Source organism: Dasypus novemcinctus, chromosome 16, assembly GCF_030445035.2.
Source record: "Dasypus novemcinctus isolate mDasNov1 chromosome 16, mDasNov1.1.hap2, whole genome shotgun sequence".
Classification (NCBI taxonomy): Eukaryota; Metazoa; Chordata; class Mammalia; order Cingulata; family Dasypodidae; genus Dasypus; species Dasypus novemcinctus.
The window spans coordinates 24277059-24291258 of record NC_080688.1 but is presented as its reverse complement, the minus strand read 5'-3'; the positions used below and the strand labels follow the sequence as shown (position 1 = coordinate 24291258).

Below are 14200 nucleotides of genomic sequence, written 5' to 3'. Positions count from 1 at the left end.
ACAAATGACTCATCTCTGAAGTGAGATAACATCACTACAGAATCTAAAAGTATTATAAGGAAAACCAGCAAATACTATTAACAATCTTATGCTAATGAGTTTAACACCTTACATGCAAAGGGAAAATTATGTCAAAAACACAAACTACCAAATTTCATTCACTGAAAAAAATAACCTGAATAGTTTCATATGTATTAGAAGAAACTGAATTTGCAGTTAAAACCTCCCCATAAAGTAAATTACAGGTTCATATAGTTTCACTGGTGAATTCTACTAATATTAAAAACAAAACAAAACATTAATTGTAAACAATTTTTTCTAGAACATTGAAGAGGAAATATTTCCTAAGCCATTCTATGAGGCCTGCATTAACCTGATACTAAAACCAAGCAAAGATGTTCCAATAAAAGAAAAATATAGATCATTATCTATTATAAACATGGATACATATATTCTAAACAAAATTTTATCAATTCTAATTCAACAGTATATAAAGAGGATAATACCTTTTGACCAAGTGAGAGTTATCTTAGGAATACAAGAATGGTTTAATATTTAAAAATCAATTCACTATCTTAACAGGCTAGAAAAGAAAAAAAGAATATATAATCATCTGAGTAGATGCAAAACAAGTATTTAATAAAATTCAACATCTATTCTAGATAAAAACTTTCAGGAAATTATAAATAGGTGGAGATTATTTTAACCCAATAAAGGGCAGGTTTGAAAAACCTACAAGTTATATCACACTTATTGATGAAAGGCTGAATGCTTTCCCCTGAGAAGGAGAACAAGGTAAAGATGTCCATTCTCACCACTTCAAGTCAACATTGAACTGTTTCTAGAAAAGGAAGGAAGGAAGGAAAGAAGGGAGGAAGGAAGGGAGGGCAGGAGGGAGGGAGGGTGGGCATCCAAATTGGAAAGGATTAAGGAAAACTGTCTTTATTTGTAGATAACATGGCCTTCTGTGCAAAAGATCTTATGGCATCTATAAAAATATGTCGTAGAAGCAACACATATTTAGTAAGCTGCCAGGATATGAGATCAGTATAAAAAAATCAATTGTTTTTTTCTGAACTAGTAATGAGTAATAAGAAATTGGAAAAAAATACCATTTACAATGGCATCAAAATTATGATATGTTCAAAGGATAACCTAACAATAGACTAATAAGACTTGTGTAGTGAAAATTAAAAAAAAACAACAACAAAAACCAATGATGGGAAAAATTTGAAAAGACATAAGTAAATAGAGATATATCATGCTCTTATATCAGAAGACTTAATTTCATCCAAATTAATATACCGATTTAATGCAATTCCAGTCAAAATTCCAGTGGGCATTGTTGACAAACTGATTTTAAAATTCATATGAAAATTTAAATGACTTTGAATAGCCTAATAACTTTGAATTTAAAAAAATGGAGGACTAATATTACCTAATTTCAAGACATGATTCATAAAAGAACAAAATGAGAAATTGGGCTTCGTCAAAAATTAAAAACTATGTTCTAACAAAGACAGTGTAAAGAGAATGATTAAAAAATACACAGAATAGGGAAATACTTGCAAAACATGTATCTGATTAATGACTTATATCCAGATTATATAAACAACTCTTAAAATTCAATATTTAAAAAACAAACAGCTCCAATTTATTTTTAAATGGTTAAAACATTTGAGGAGACATTTCATCAAGGAAGATAAATGTACATAAATAAGTCCATGCAAACATTCTCAGCTTCATTAATTATAGGGAAATGTAAGTTAAAACTACAAGGAATGAACAGTATACACCTATTAAAAGGCTTAAAATTAAAAGTCTAACTATACCAAGTAGTTAGTTAGGATGTAGAGAAACTGAAACTCACATGTTGGTGGGAATGTAACATGGTACAACCACTTTGGAAAACTGTTTCAACAGTTTCTTAAAAAGTTAAACGTAGACTTATTACATGAGTGTGCCATTCCACTTCTAAGTATTTACCCTGGAGGAATGAAGGCATATGTCCACACAAATACTTCTCCTTAAATATTCATAGCAGCTTTATTCATAGTAGCCAAGACTGGAATCAAACCAAATTTCATCAAGAGGAGAATAATAAACACAGGGCTGTATTTCCATACAATCAAATACAACTCAACAATAAAAAAGAAGGAACTGTTGATACACGTTAAGATGCTGATATTTCTTAAAATAATTAGGCTGATTGAAAGAAGCCACAGATGCTTCACTTCCTCCCCAAAAGAGTACATACACAACGTGTGATTCCTTTTAAATCAACTCTGAAAAATGTGTACTAATCTAGTGACAGAAAACAGATGAGTGTTACCTGGCGATAGGGTAGGCAGGAAGGGCAGGAGAGAGTTTACGAAGGGACAGAGGGAAGTTTGGAGGGTGATGGATAGGTTCATTGCCTTGATCACAGTGACGGTCTTGTTCATATGTCAAAACTCATCAAACTGTACACTGTGAACATGTGCATTTTATTGCTTATCCAGAATATTTCAATAGCAGCGTTAAGAGAAACAATTACACTAATTATATCAATAGTGAGTAACTGGCAAATTTATAAAAACATTTGTCAAATTTTCTCAGCAGAAAACTTGGTTAGAAATACCCTGAAGAGAATCAAAGCATTTTGGTTCTTACTTTCAGGGCTAATAATTTATTCTGAAGTCATGGATATTTGGGACTAAAAAAGAAGATACAATAACCGATGATACTGCATAAGCAATATTCTGAACTTGAACAACCCAAGCGGTTAGAAGACACTATCTTTCATTATATTTATTCTCAAAATACTTCACAAGTCAGCCAAGTTGGCTTATCTACAACCAAACTAAGAAATTAATGAGGTGTGGCTGCAATCAGTTAAAACAAAGGGCCTGGATGAGATTCTTACCTCTTACAAACAAGTCAATCACACATTCCAATACAAAGTTTGATAGCTAAAGAATAGTCTTGTTCTAAAATGCCTTTTCTCAAAAGGAGGCCTCTGGATAAGACTTCTTGTAAACGGTGATCTTTACTTGTCAGAACATTCAATCTTTCCACCACAAGAATTTCTACCATCATTAATTTGCTATTAATTTTCAAATTTGAGAGGGCTTAAACGTACCTTCCAGGCATATTTTGTGATGTATTCATTAATACCAATCATTTGGACCAAGTTTGGAAAAAAGACATCACCATGAACTATGCCTAATTTGTATTCCTTTATAGCTGGAAAGGTTTAATGTCAAAAGACTCATTTATCATTTAGGGACCGTTCACTGGAGCCAATGGCAAGATTGGTATTGGATACTGAGGGGCCACAAAGTTGAATCAGCTGCAGTATCTGCCCTGAGCTACCAGGCAAACCCTCTAACTGCTCCTTGCCTGGATCCAAATGTTCTGTATCCACAAGGATTAGCTCAATCTGCCCCCAGGAGGCCTGGGGGATGGGCTGCTTCTAGTTGCTATGGCTACAGATGTCCCTCCTACACACTCCCTCCCGGTGGGAGAAAAAATACAAAGCCCAGAATTCCCAAAAGTTACTTTGGAACTGGGTAGGTCAAAGAGATTGTTAGTGAACATTTGAGGAGGGCAGAGAAAACATACACTATGGGTACTGTTTGCTTGAAGGTAATTATACTTCAGTGTCGCTAATAGGGGCACCCATTTTGGAGTCAGACAGAATTGGGCTCAATTCCTGGTTCTGATATTTAATAAGCGTGTGGCCTTGATATGCTACTCCACCTCTGCCAGACTCAGTTTTACTCTTTATAAAACAGGCATGAAAATAACAGCACCCACCTTATACGGTTATTGTGAAGATTAAATAACAGAAGAAATTAAAAGCACATAGCAAAATGATTCTCACCCAGTAACTGACCAAAACACAGTAGTTATCGCTAAGTCAGGAAACAAGCACCTAGAATTATATTGCCTAAAAACCAAATCACTGTTACAACTTGAAATTTAAAATTAAGACATATGAGAGACTAGACTTCTATATTGTTATTAATGTTCTGATCAGATGCTTGACTATCTAGCTAACTAGTAGGGCAACTTATTTAATTAATTTATTTAAAAAACACCTTTCCACAGTTCTTAATATGTGCCAGACACTATTTTGCAAATATTAACTAATTTAATATTCCATAATAATCCTATGGGAAGGTAGTTATAACTATTGCCACTCTACTTTTACTTATATGCATATAAAATCTGTGTATGTATATATATATATGCACACAAATATATATATTTATATATTTGTATAAAATGTCAACATAGTTTTGTTTATAGGGAGAATATTAAGAAATAGAATTAAATAGTACTAAATTTCCAAGACAAGGTGACTGATTTTTTTTTGCATCAGCAATGCAATGGTGGTGGTGAGACTTTTAAGAAAACATGAAAGAAGAGTTACTTTGTTGGATTTAAGACACTGATTTTACTAAACTACTAAGATGCCACATAAATTAGAAACCAGCAGATATAAGAAAACATTACTTCCTAACCCTCACATATAACCATTTAATTAAAAGAAAACACACACACATGCTATATTGCTTTCTGTACAGATGCAAAATCTATAAAGGAAAAATGGAGCTAGCATTCCTTGATTACCCTCTAATTACCAAGCATGGATAGACCCTTTTGTACATAATCTCATTAATACTCACCACAAAACTCTGAAGCAAGTAAATTATCTCCATTTTAAAGACAAGGCCCAAAGAAATGAAGAAATATTACCCAGTTACTCAGTAGTAAGAGGTAAACTGGGTCCTTGAAGAACCTATTGAATATAAAATGAAATTTTGCATTTCTTAAAAAATGAAAGCTACTTACTACTTTAACTATGTTTATTTTAACCAGTAGGGCTAAAGTTATTCTTGAGCTTTCTAAATAAATACCTTGAAAACCATCATTTTTCTAAAGCAGAAACTAAACATTTGCTAGCATCACACTTATGGAAAACATGGCTACTTCTACCATAGCCTCACTTAGCGTCTAAGTTGAACATGACAGTCAATCTGTGGTGGAAATATACCAGAGGGTATATTAAAATTGACAGTGACCTTGTCGAACAGTAATTTTTTCCATACATATTAGAACCAGTGGTCACATCTGGGGCTGGGAGTTGAAGAAAAACACAAACAAATTTCATGTTATTTTGATATGCAGGAGATAAAATGCAAGGGTTTTAGGAGAAAAGAGAGGGAAACCAAATTCATTCATGGAACAAAAGCTTCCTGAGAGCCATGATCAGCAGTGTCAGCTCCTGAAAAAGCCAACATCAACAAGGCACCATGAATAGCCATCAAGAAGTCTCAGCTCATCTCCCTTGCTCCTACTGTTCCCTCAAGAACAGTTTCTAATGGGGGAAGACATAGACATAAACATATTATGCCAACTCCCACCACCCCTCAAGATCTAGCTCAGGGGTACCTCGCCACAGGAAACAACAAAAAGTGAAATGGAGACCCTTCCTGGGAGATGCCTTCAACAGACGAAGGGCAAGACATCTGGTCCACAGCATGTCACTGAGGCGGAAACTGTGGAAGGCGAGGTGGTGAAGAGTTAGGTGAATAGGATTAAATAGACAACCTGTGGGAGGGTGTGTAGGCTCCTGGGAAGCAGACAGGCGCTTTCGTACACTGCCTCAGGACCTTGTCACAAGTTAAGACGTCCTGTTTCCTGGTATTGAGGGACCACAACACACCCATTTATGCCCTGCAGTGACCGCAGGTGCTGAATGTCGCCCGGAGACACTCAAGGGCTCAAGTATTTAAGTTCTATTGATTTTCCCTTTTAACTGTGGAAAGTCAATTAATTTCTCTTTTGGCTTTTATTTTTCCCCTTTCAGAAGGGCACTGCTGAATGCTAGGACCTGTAGATAAGAAGTCGCTGAGTCACTGAAAAGGCTTCTCAAAACGGAACTGAGAGTCTGGTCATAATTTTACCACCTACCAACTTGAAAAATTAAACAACTCTATAACTTAACTACCATCGGTGCCATCTTTTAATGAAAAGGTAAAGGGAGTGTGTTAATGTGGGCTAGGTGTTTTGCATTCTTTGGCATGAAAATGATGTGCTTTACTTCTACTTCTTCTATACGCACTGGACTTCTGTCAGATGACATTCTTGTCAACTGGGCTCAACTAGAAACAATTTAGTCTTTCTGTGTTGTTTCTGTTTTCTAAACCTCAGATCACTCTAAGGCGGGAAAGATATACTGCAGTTAATTGCTAGGCTGCAAACTTGCAGTTGAAGTAGCCTGGATTACATAACAGCTTGCAATGAAAACTGTGGCAAACTAGCAAACAGATTGCATTCTTTCATTTTCTAAAGGCTCTACAGACTTCTCTAAACCAAAGAAAAAGACAGCTAGCACTGAGGTCTGTATTACTCCTTACATATTCTTATGACTATTATAAAACCAGTACAAATATAACAAGTGATCTTGTTCTTTTAATGCTTTCAAAAAAAATTTTTTTTTTTTAACATTTAGCTCATGAGTTAGAGAATATTTAAATTCATGATGCTGGGCTTTTAGGTTTTGCTTTTTGTTTTTTTATGTTGTTTTACCACTGAAATAAACATAAGCTTTACACTCATTAAACAATGCATTTTCCAATTGTCATGATTTACTGAAACAGGAAATAAAATGTATAATGTAAGGACAAATCATTGTGTATTTATCTAATAGAGAATGCTACTTTTGGGAAACGGACTTTGGCCCAGTGGTTAGGGCGTCCGTCTACCACATGGGAGGTCTGCGGTTCAAACCCCGGGCCTCCTTGACCCGTGTGGAGCTGGCCCATGCGCAGTGCTGACGCGCGCAAGGAGTGCCGTGCCACGCAGGGGTGTCCCCCGCGTAGGGGAGCCCCACGCGCAAGGAGTGCACCCCGTAAGGAGAGCCGCCCAGCGCGAAGGAAGGAGCAGCCTGTCGAGGAATGGTGCCACCCACACTTCCTGTGCCGCTGACGACAACAGAAGCGGACAAAGAAACAAGACGCAGCAAAAAGACACAGAAAACAGACAACCGGGGGAGGGGAATTAAATAAATAAAAATAAATCTTTAAAAAAAAAAAAAAGAGAATGCTACTTTCATAGTGAATGATTCAGACTCTTTCTCATTTCTTTCCATCCTTTCGTTTTTTTTAAAGATTTACTTTTTATTTATTTTCCCCTCGGCGGCTTGTTTGCTGTCTGTTCTCCTTGTCCATTCACTGCATATTCTTCTGTGTCTGCTTGTCTTCCTTTGCTGGGTCATCTTGCTGCACCAGCTCTCTGCAGGTACGGGCCATCAGCTCTCCATGGGCGCAGGCCAGCTTGCCTTCACAAGGAGGCCCCGGGACATGAACCCAGGGCCTCCTATATGGCAGATGGGAGCCCAATCGATTGAGCCACAGCCGCTTCCCCCATCCTTTCACTTTTAAATTTCACAGCTGAACGTGAAAAAGGAGCAAAGCCAAGGACTGAATTTGAGCACACAGGCCCAGCTCCTGCATGATTTCTACGAATGTTCTAGAGGAAGTTCAAGGGTCAGAATGACAGCAAGTCAATGACTACAAGACACAACTGAAAGAATTATTCAAAGTCACAGTCATTTCCAGCTCAATGTCAAATGCTCATTATCAGTATCGAGAAATGAATTCACGGATTACAAGTGTCTATATTGTGGTTAGTCAAGTAATCGCACTTTGGTCTCCTGCTATGCTTACCACCCTCGCCTACTTCAGAATTATCTAGAAAACTCAAGAAAAAACAGAATAAGAACCAAACTAACAAAATCCCATATTTAGTACAGGATTGTTTTTAGATGGATTAGCTTCAAATGGACTCTAGGTATCTTCTTCACAAGGGAATATGGCCGGAGATCTGCTGCCAAATTATTAAAATCGTCTTTCAATAGAAGTCACCAATGAATAGAGACAGAAGAAGTTTATAACATCCAAGTGCATTTTGGAGTCCCTCGGGGCATCTTGCATTCATGCTAGACCAGCACAAATCAGGCCCACATGCCCTTGTCCGCATCCTGTTCTCCACACACCTATTGCACTTTTAACGCAGAAAGCCTGCAAGACAGAAGCTGCGCAAGGCTCCCAGATTCCTCAGCTTAGCCAGTCTCCCAGGAGGAACACAAGTGGGGACACACATGCTTATGTTTCACCTTTAGCTCTTGCTTCATGTCTTTTCAAATTTAAGGTGCTTGCTGTCTACAGAAATTCCCTATGAAAATACTAAACCTTTGGAAAACACTACATGTTGCTAAGACAAATTTTGTTTAGTTCATCATTTTCCTTAGGGGACCCTGCCAGAAAAACTGTTGTAATGTCTCTTAAACAAACTATTTTAAAATCATGGTTCTTATATTTAATTATGTGAATTTGTTTTGAAGCCTTTATTTTGCTGGAACACTACTCAAGTGTGGTCACTCATTTTTCAAATGGTCATAATGCCCTAGAACATTTCAGATATGGGGAAAGCAATCCTACTTTCAGATACTCTGTCTCAAATTTCCCGTACATACACTTGAAACTCTGAAATGTTGAGGCCTGAATTTTGTTTCAGAAAATACAATCATGCAACTCATGTGTGCACAGGTGGAAGGGAATCATTAATTCCTGACACACCATCGACTCCCCTGCTCTGGTTGGGTCCTCCTACTTGCTGTCTCCAGAAGGTATACCTCCACAGCTTTCCTGGGCTACAAATAAGGGAGGCATTCTCCCCTCAGGCCTTGTGAAGCTAGAAGAAAGCACATGCTTTCTTGGGGCTTTCAGTTGAAAGAAGAGATCATTCTAGAGAAAAATGAAATTCCGGCTCTTTACTAACCTTAAGCATATGATTTCAATTTATAGTCCTTGCATGGTGAGTAATTCCAAAACAATAATTAACATAATATTGACCCAGGACCACTGAAACTTCAGGGTCTTCCAGCAGAAGCAGAGCCAAATAACACGGGGTATAGGGGCCTGCATTGTTCTCATGTTGAGTTACATTTAGATTCAGAAGTAACATGTATGCTTATTCATATTCATGAGAGCAAAAATGAGGAACAAGCCCTGTGGTAAAAAATCAGGGAGTGAGTAAATTATAATATACCGACACAACCAAACACTTTGAAGCCTATGAAAATCGCATTTTAGAAGAGCATTTAATGACATGCGAAAGTGCACAACTTAAGTGAGCGAAGTCAGTTATAGAACAGTATATGCATTATGATTCATCGCTTGTTTTTAAAAAAGCACACATGCAAGGGAAAATTAGTGGAAGAAATTGACTAACAGTATTTATTTCTGGGTGTTAGGATTACATTTTAAAACCATTTTCCTTTTCTTTCCTATATTTTTTCAAAATTTCACTCAAAAACATATATTAAATGATCATTTAAAAATCATTTACGTATTACTTAAAGACAATTCTCATCTATTTTTATGATTAGAAAAAGATAAAAACTGTGTGGACTGTTTAAGGGTAGGCAGAGCCAAAAGTTTTTAAGGTTATTAAATTAGTGACAAATGTCTCATACAAGTTTTTTTTTGTTGTTGTTCCTGTTGTTGCTAGTTTCCAGTTTGTTTTCTTCTAACTCAGATTTCTGTGTTAACAAGACATTGATATTATACCTTAGAACAAAACTACTGGATGTACATTTCCAAGCCTTAACAGACTAAAATGTAGTGTCTTATTATCAAGTTAATGATGGGAGGGGACAGAGACTTACAATGAAATTTATATATTGCATTCTTTAGTTCAAACTTTCCACAACCTAATAAAAAACAATTCTAATGACTACTCTATGAGATAACAACAGACCTTCTAAATTGTTAAAAGGCTGATCTCTAAATGCATATAATAAATTATAATTTTAAGTTTGTTATAATTCAAATTAAAAACAACACTGTCATTTTACTACTAGAAAGTTATTGTCTAGACCACAGGTTGACAAATTAAAGCCTGTGTACTAAATCTACCGCTTATGAGCTAATAATGATTTTTTGTATTTTTACATAGTTGAAAAAAACTGAAAGAAAGTATCTTATGATGTGAAAATAATATGACATTTCAAATTTCAGTGTCCATAAATTAAATGTTACTGGAACACAGTTATACTCATTCTTTATATATTGTTTGTTTTTTCTTTTTTAGTTTGTTTTGTTTTTTTCTTTTTTTCTTTTTTCTTTTTTTAATGTTACATTAAAAAATATGAGGTCCCCATATACCCCACACCCCCCTCACCCCACTCCTCCCCCATAACAACAATCTCCTCCATCATCATGAGACATTCATTGCACTTGGTGAATACATCTCTGAGCACCGCTGCACCTCATGGTCAATGGTCCACATCATAGCCCACACTCTCCCACAGTCCACCCAGTGGGCCACGGGAGGGCATACAGTGTCCGGTAACTGTCCCTGCAGCACCACCCAGGACAACTCCAACCCCCGAAAATGCCCCCACATCACATCCCTTCCTCCCACTCCCTACTCCCAGCAGCCACCATGGCCACTTTCTCCACACCAATGCCACATTTCTTCATATATTGTTGATAGATGCTTTTACTTCTAGGCTTCTTGAAAGAACTGCAGCAGAGACCACGGGACCTGCAAAGCCTAAAATATTTACTAATTCACCTGGTAAAAAGTTTGCCTGATCTTCAGAGGTATTTTCAAGGTAATGTTCTTTGTATTTCCTCCCATCAGCCTCTAGATGGCACAAAAGATCCTTAAAGTAGTAGGGAGAAACTACCCAAACCTAAGATGTTCCCTAAATGTCGCCTTTTAAGCAGTACCAAACATATTTTTTTCTGTATGTGTTCAATAAACTGAAATTTAAATTCCTAAAAGGACATAAAGGATTCATTTCATCTAGAACTCTTATCTGTACTGAAATCTAGCATTTGTTCATTCCTGCCTAAACCCAACAGCATGAGAATCTGCACCATTATAAAGGTCCTTCAGCTTAAAAAATGTGTCCAGATAGCATTCTTTTATTTTTAGACCAAATTACATCTTTAGCTTCCAGGTTAGTGCAATTGGTTGTGTCAACTGGATTTGGAATTCTGTAGGTTTTGCCATGTACGAGTGCGTATATATGTGTGCACGTATGTGGGTAGGCCATTAACTTTTATTTTAATTAAATTCAATAAGTTTTAGGTAGGACTTGACTGACTAATCTTTTTTTTTTTTTTTTTAAGCATACTGTAGACTCAGGTACAAACAGGCTTTTATTGTGGCCAGATTTTCTATATGAACCAACAAAATCCAGGTGGGTTGGTCCACTTTACTGATTCCTTCTTCCTATTTCCTATCCCATAAAAACCACATTAGACTATTCTGAAAGAAGGATGCACACTTGTATTACCACATGATAATATTCTCCCTCCTTGTTGTTTAAAAATACGGACTCCTCATTTCTCACCAAGAAGGGAAAAAAGCACCTATACCACTTTCCAGAGGTACAGCGCGCAGAGAATTCTGTCTTCACCTCACACTCACCTTCTCTCTTAGTTTTCCCCTTTCTTTTTTCTGCAACTTTCAAATAATGCACTTCCAAAGACAAGGAAAATAAGACAATGGATAACCCCATGCCATTTTGTGGTGGTTTGAAGCTGTATGTATCCCAGAAACAGTGTTCTTAAACTTCGTTCATTCCTGTGGGTGTGAATCCATTGTATGTAGGACCTGTTGATGAGGCTACTGCAGTTAAGATGTGGTCCACCTCAATCAGGATGAGTCTTCAGCCTATTGCTGGAGTCCTTTATAAGCAGAGTGAAATTCTGACAAGAGAAAGTCAGTGGAAGAAAAAGGCTGGACAAGAGCAAAGCCCTGAAGAGAAAGGAGAAACCAGAGCAGCCTCTAAGTGCATCGCCAGGAGGCAGGAGCCAAGGATTGCCAGCAATCCATATTTGACTTTCCCCATTTGACCCCCAAATTTCTGTTTTAGATTTGTCATTGACCCAGTATCCAATCTACAGTTATTCTTTACATTTTTAAGGCTTCTGTAGTCTCCTTTAAACTAGAACAGTACTTCTCTTTTTCATGACACTGATTTCTGAAGAGAGCAGATCAATTGTTTTATAGATTCCATAGCCTGGATTTTTAAATTGTTTCCTTGTGGAACCATTTAAATCATTTTCTAACTCTTATATTGTCTTTGGATTGGAGGGTAGGTCTAAAGGCTTGAAAATAGGATGCTGTAGACCTCATACTGCATCACGTGAAGAGGCATGACAGGTTATCTCATTATTGGTAATATTATTTCCCATCAATTGATGAGGGTGTTAACCTCTATTGTAAAGGTATGGTGTTTTTTCTTTGCAATTAGCAAATAGTCCGTGATATTACGCTTTGTTATTGTGCAAATGTCCTGCATTCTAACAACCTTTTAAATGTAATAATGCTAGATTGTGACCAGAATCCAATACTGAATTCTTCAATCAAGGATTGAAAAATGGTAATATTCTAATTTTACTATTCCTTTCCTTTTCATTAGCTGACATTCTCTAGTAAAGAAGAGTTTTCTCTCATCAAATAAGAATGAACTTCTAAATAGTCAGTGTATATGCCGAATCCTTTTCCTTTTAATTCCTGTTCTCACATCAAGGAGTCAAATCTAATAAACATCGCTAATAGGAAGAGATCATTATCTTTCTCTCTGTCTTACCATGGACTTGTATTTTTATTTCTAAATTTTACAATCAGTTATCGTTATTTTCAGTGCTCAGTTTGTCCTATATTTAGCTTGTGAGACTTCCTTCTAGGTGGCTCCTTCTGACATATCTTTAGTCTTCTTTGATATAATTTTCTTTCTTGATCTCTTTCTATATCCTAAACCATGTTCAGTTCCATGTGCTACAATAGCAGGCCCCCATCTATGGTAGGTTGAATTCTGTCTCCCAACAAATACATGCTCTTAATCTTAATCTGTGTACCTGTGTGTGTAAATCCATTATAAATTGGATCTTTTGAAGACGTTATTTTTAGTTAAACTGTGGCCCAACTGAACAAGCAAGATCCTTAATCCAGATAACTGGAGGCCTCATTCAGAAAACCTAGCAGTCACAAAAGAAAAAGGACAGAGCATTGCCATGTGACAGGAGGTAGAAATACAAGATAAGGAACCCCAAGGATCACTGGCAGCCCCGCCCAGGATGCTGTTTTCTGGGGAGAAAGCAAACCTTGTTGATTTCTTTATTTTGAATTTCTTCAAGCTTCAAAACTGTGAGCCAATAAATTCACATTGTTGTCACAGCAGCTTAGGCAAGCTAAGACATCCTCATTTTCAATGCCCCAGCTGTACCTCCATCTGAGGAGACTCTCAACTTTCTTCTAGACTGTGTCATTTAGTGGATTAAAGCATAGACTGCTTCTTCCACTCCCACTAAATATATGCTTAACACATCAATTAACTGTCGATTCATAAGCCTAAAACAAGACCAAAAAAGGAGGGGGGAAATAATCTCTCCTTGAAATGTCTCAAACATTTTCTTACCTTGCATAATAGTCATTCGGTGGAACTGCCTCTTGAAAGAATTGGAACTGGTATAAATAAAGTCCAATCAAGTGTCCAGCAGTGAAAATAGCCAGCAGAACACACAAACAGCTGAAGAGCAAAGGGTCAAAAGTTCGGCACCAGGACCACCAGGTACACAGACCCAAAAACACAAAGAAATACACAGATGAGGTCAACGATGGCAGCATCATACCTAAGGAGGAAAAAATGCAACCATGGAAAACTGGATAGAACTGGAAGATCACCTACCACTTGGTGAATGCAACCAATAGAAATGATGTGAATCTCTTTTACATGGTTTTAGATAATTGTTTAGGGTTTTGAGAGATTAGTTACAAGTTACTTATATAACAGAATTAATACTGTTTTTAATGTGAAAAGTCCTATAGGAAGTGATAATTTAAAAAATATTGGAGAAGACCAGAAGAAGAAATTCTAGTTGTTCTGTGTATTTAGCACATTTATTTGCCTGCTTCTAACTTTCTACTTCTTTTTTTCCCAAACATTTTTTGGTAATACGTGCATGTCTCCCAATTTTCTCTGACACCATTTTCTTTATGATCATGTTCTTCGTTTTAGTTAACTAAGATGTATAATAATATTACATCCGATGGGCAGTTAATCTCACTTAAACTTTGCCTGATCTGACAAAATTTGGTTTTCACTTTTACCAGGAGGGGAAATGCA

The 14200-nt window shown here is 36.7% G+C and overlaps 1 protein-coding gene across 1 annotated transcript in view; it reads right to left on the bottom strand.

Annotated features, from left to right (window-relative positions):
- PIEZO2 (piezo type mechanosensitive ion channel component 2) overlaps window positions 1-14200 on the bottom strand; it is a 504324-nt gene that overhangs the window by 158269 nt on the left and 331855 nt on the right. The window contains exon 7 of the mRNA XM_071208436.1: window positions 13493-13706. Within this exon, the coding sequence (XP_071064537.1) occupies window positions 13493-13706 (214 nt within the window). The remainder of the gene's footprint in view (window positions 1-13492; window positions 13707-14200) is intronic.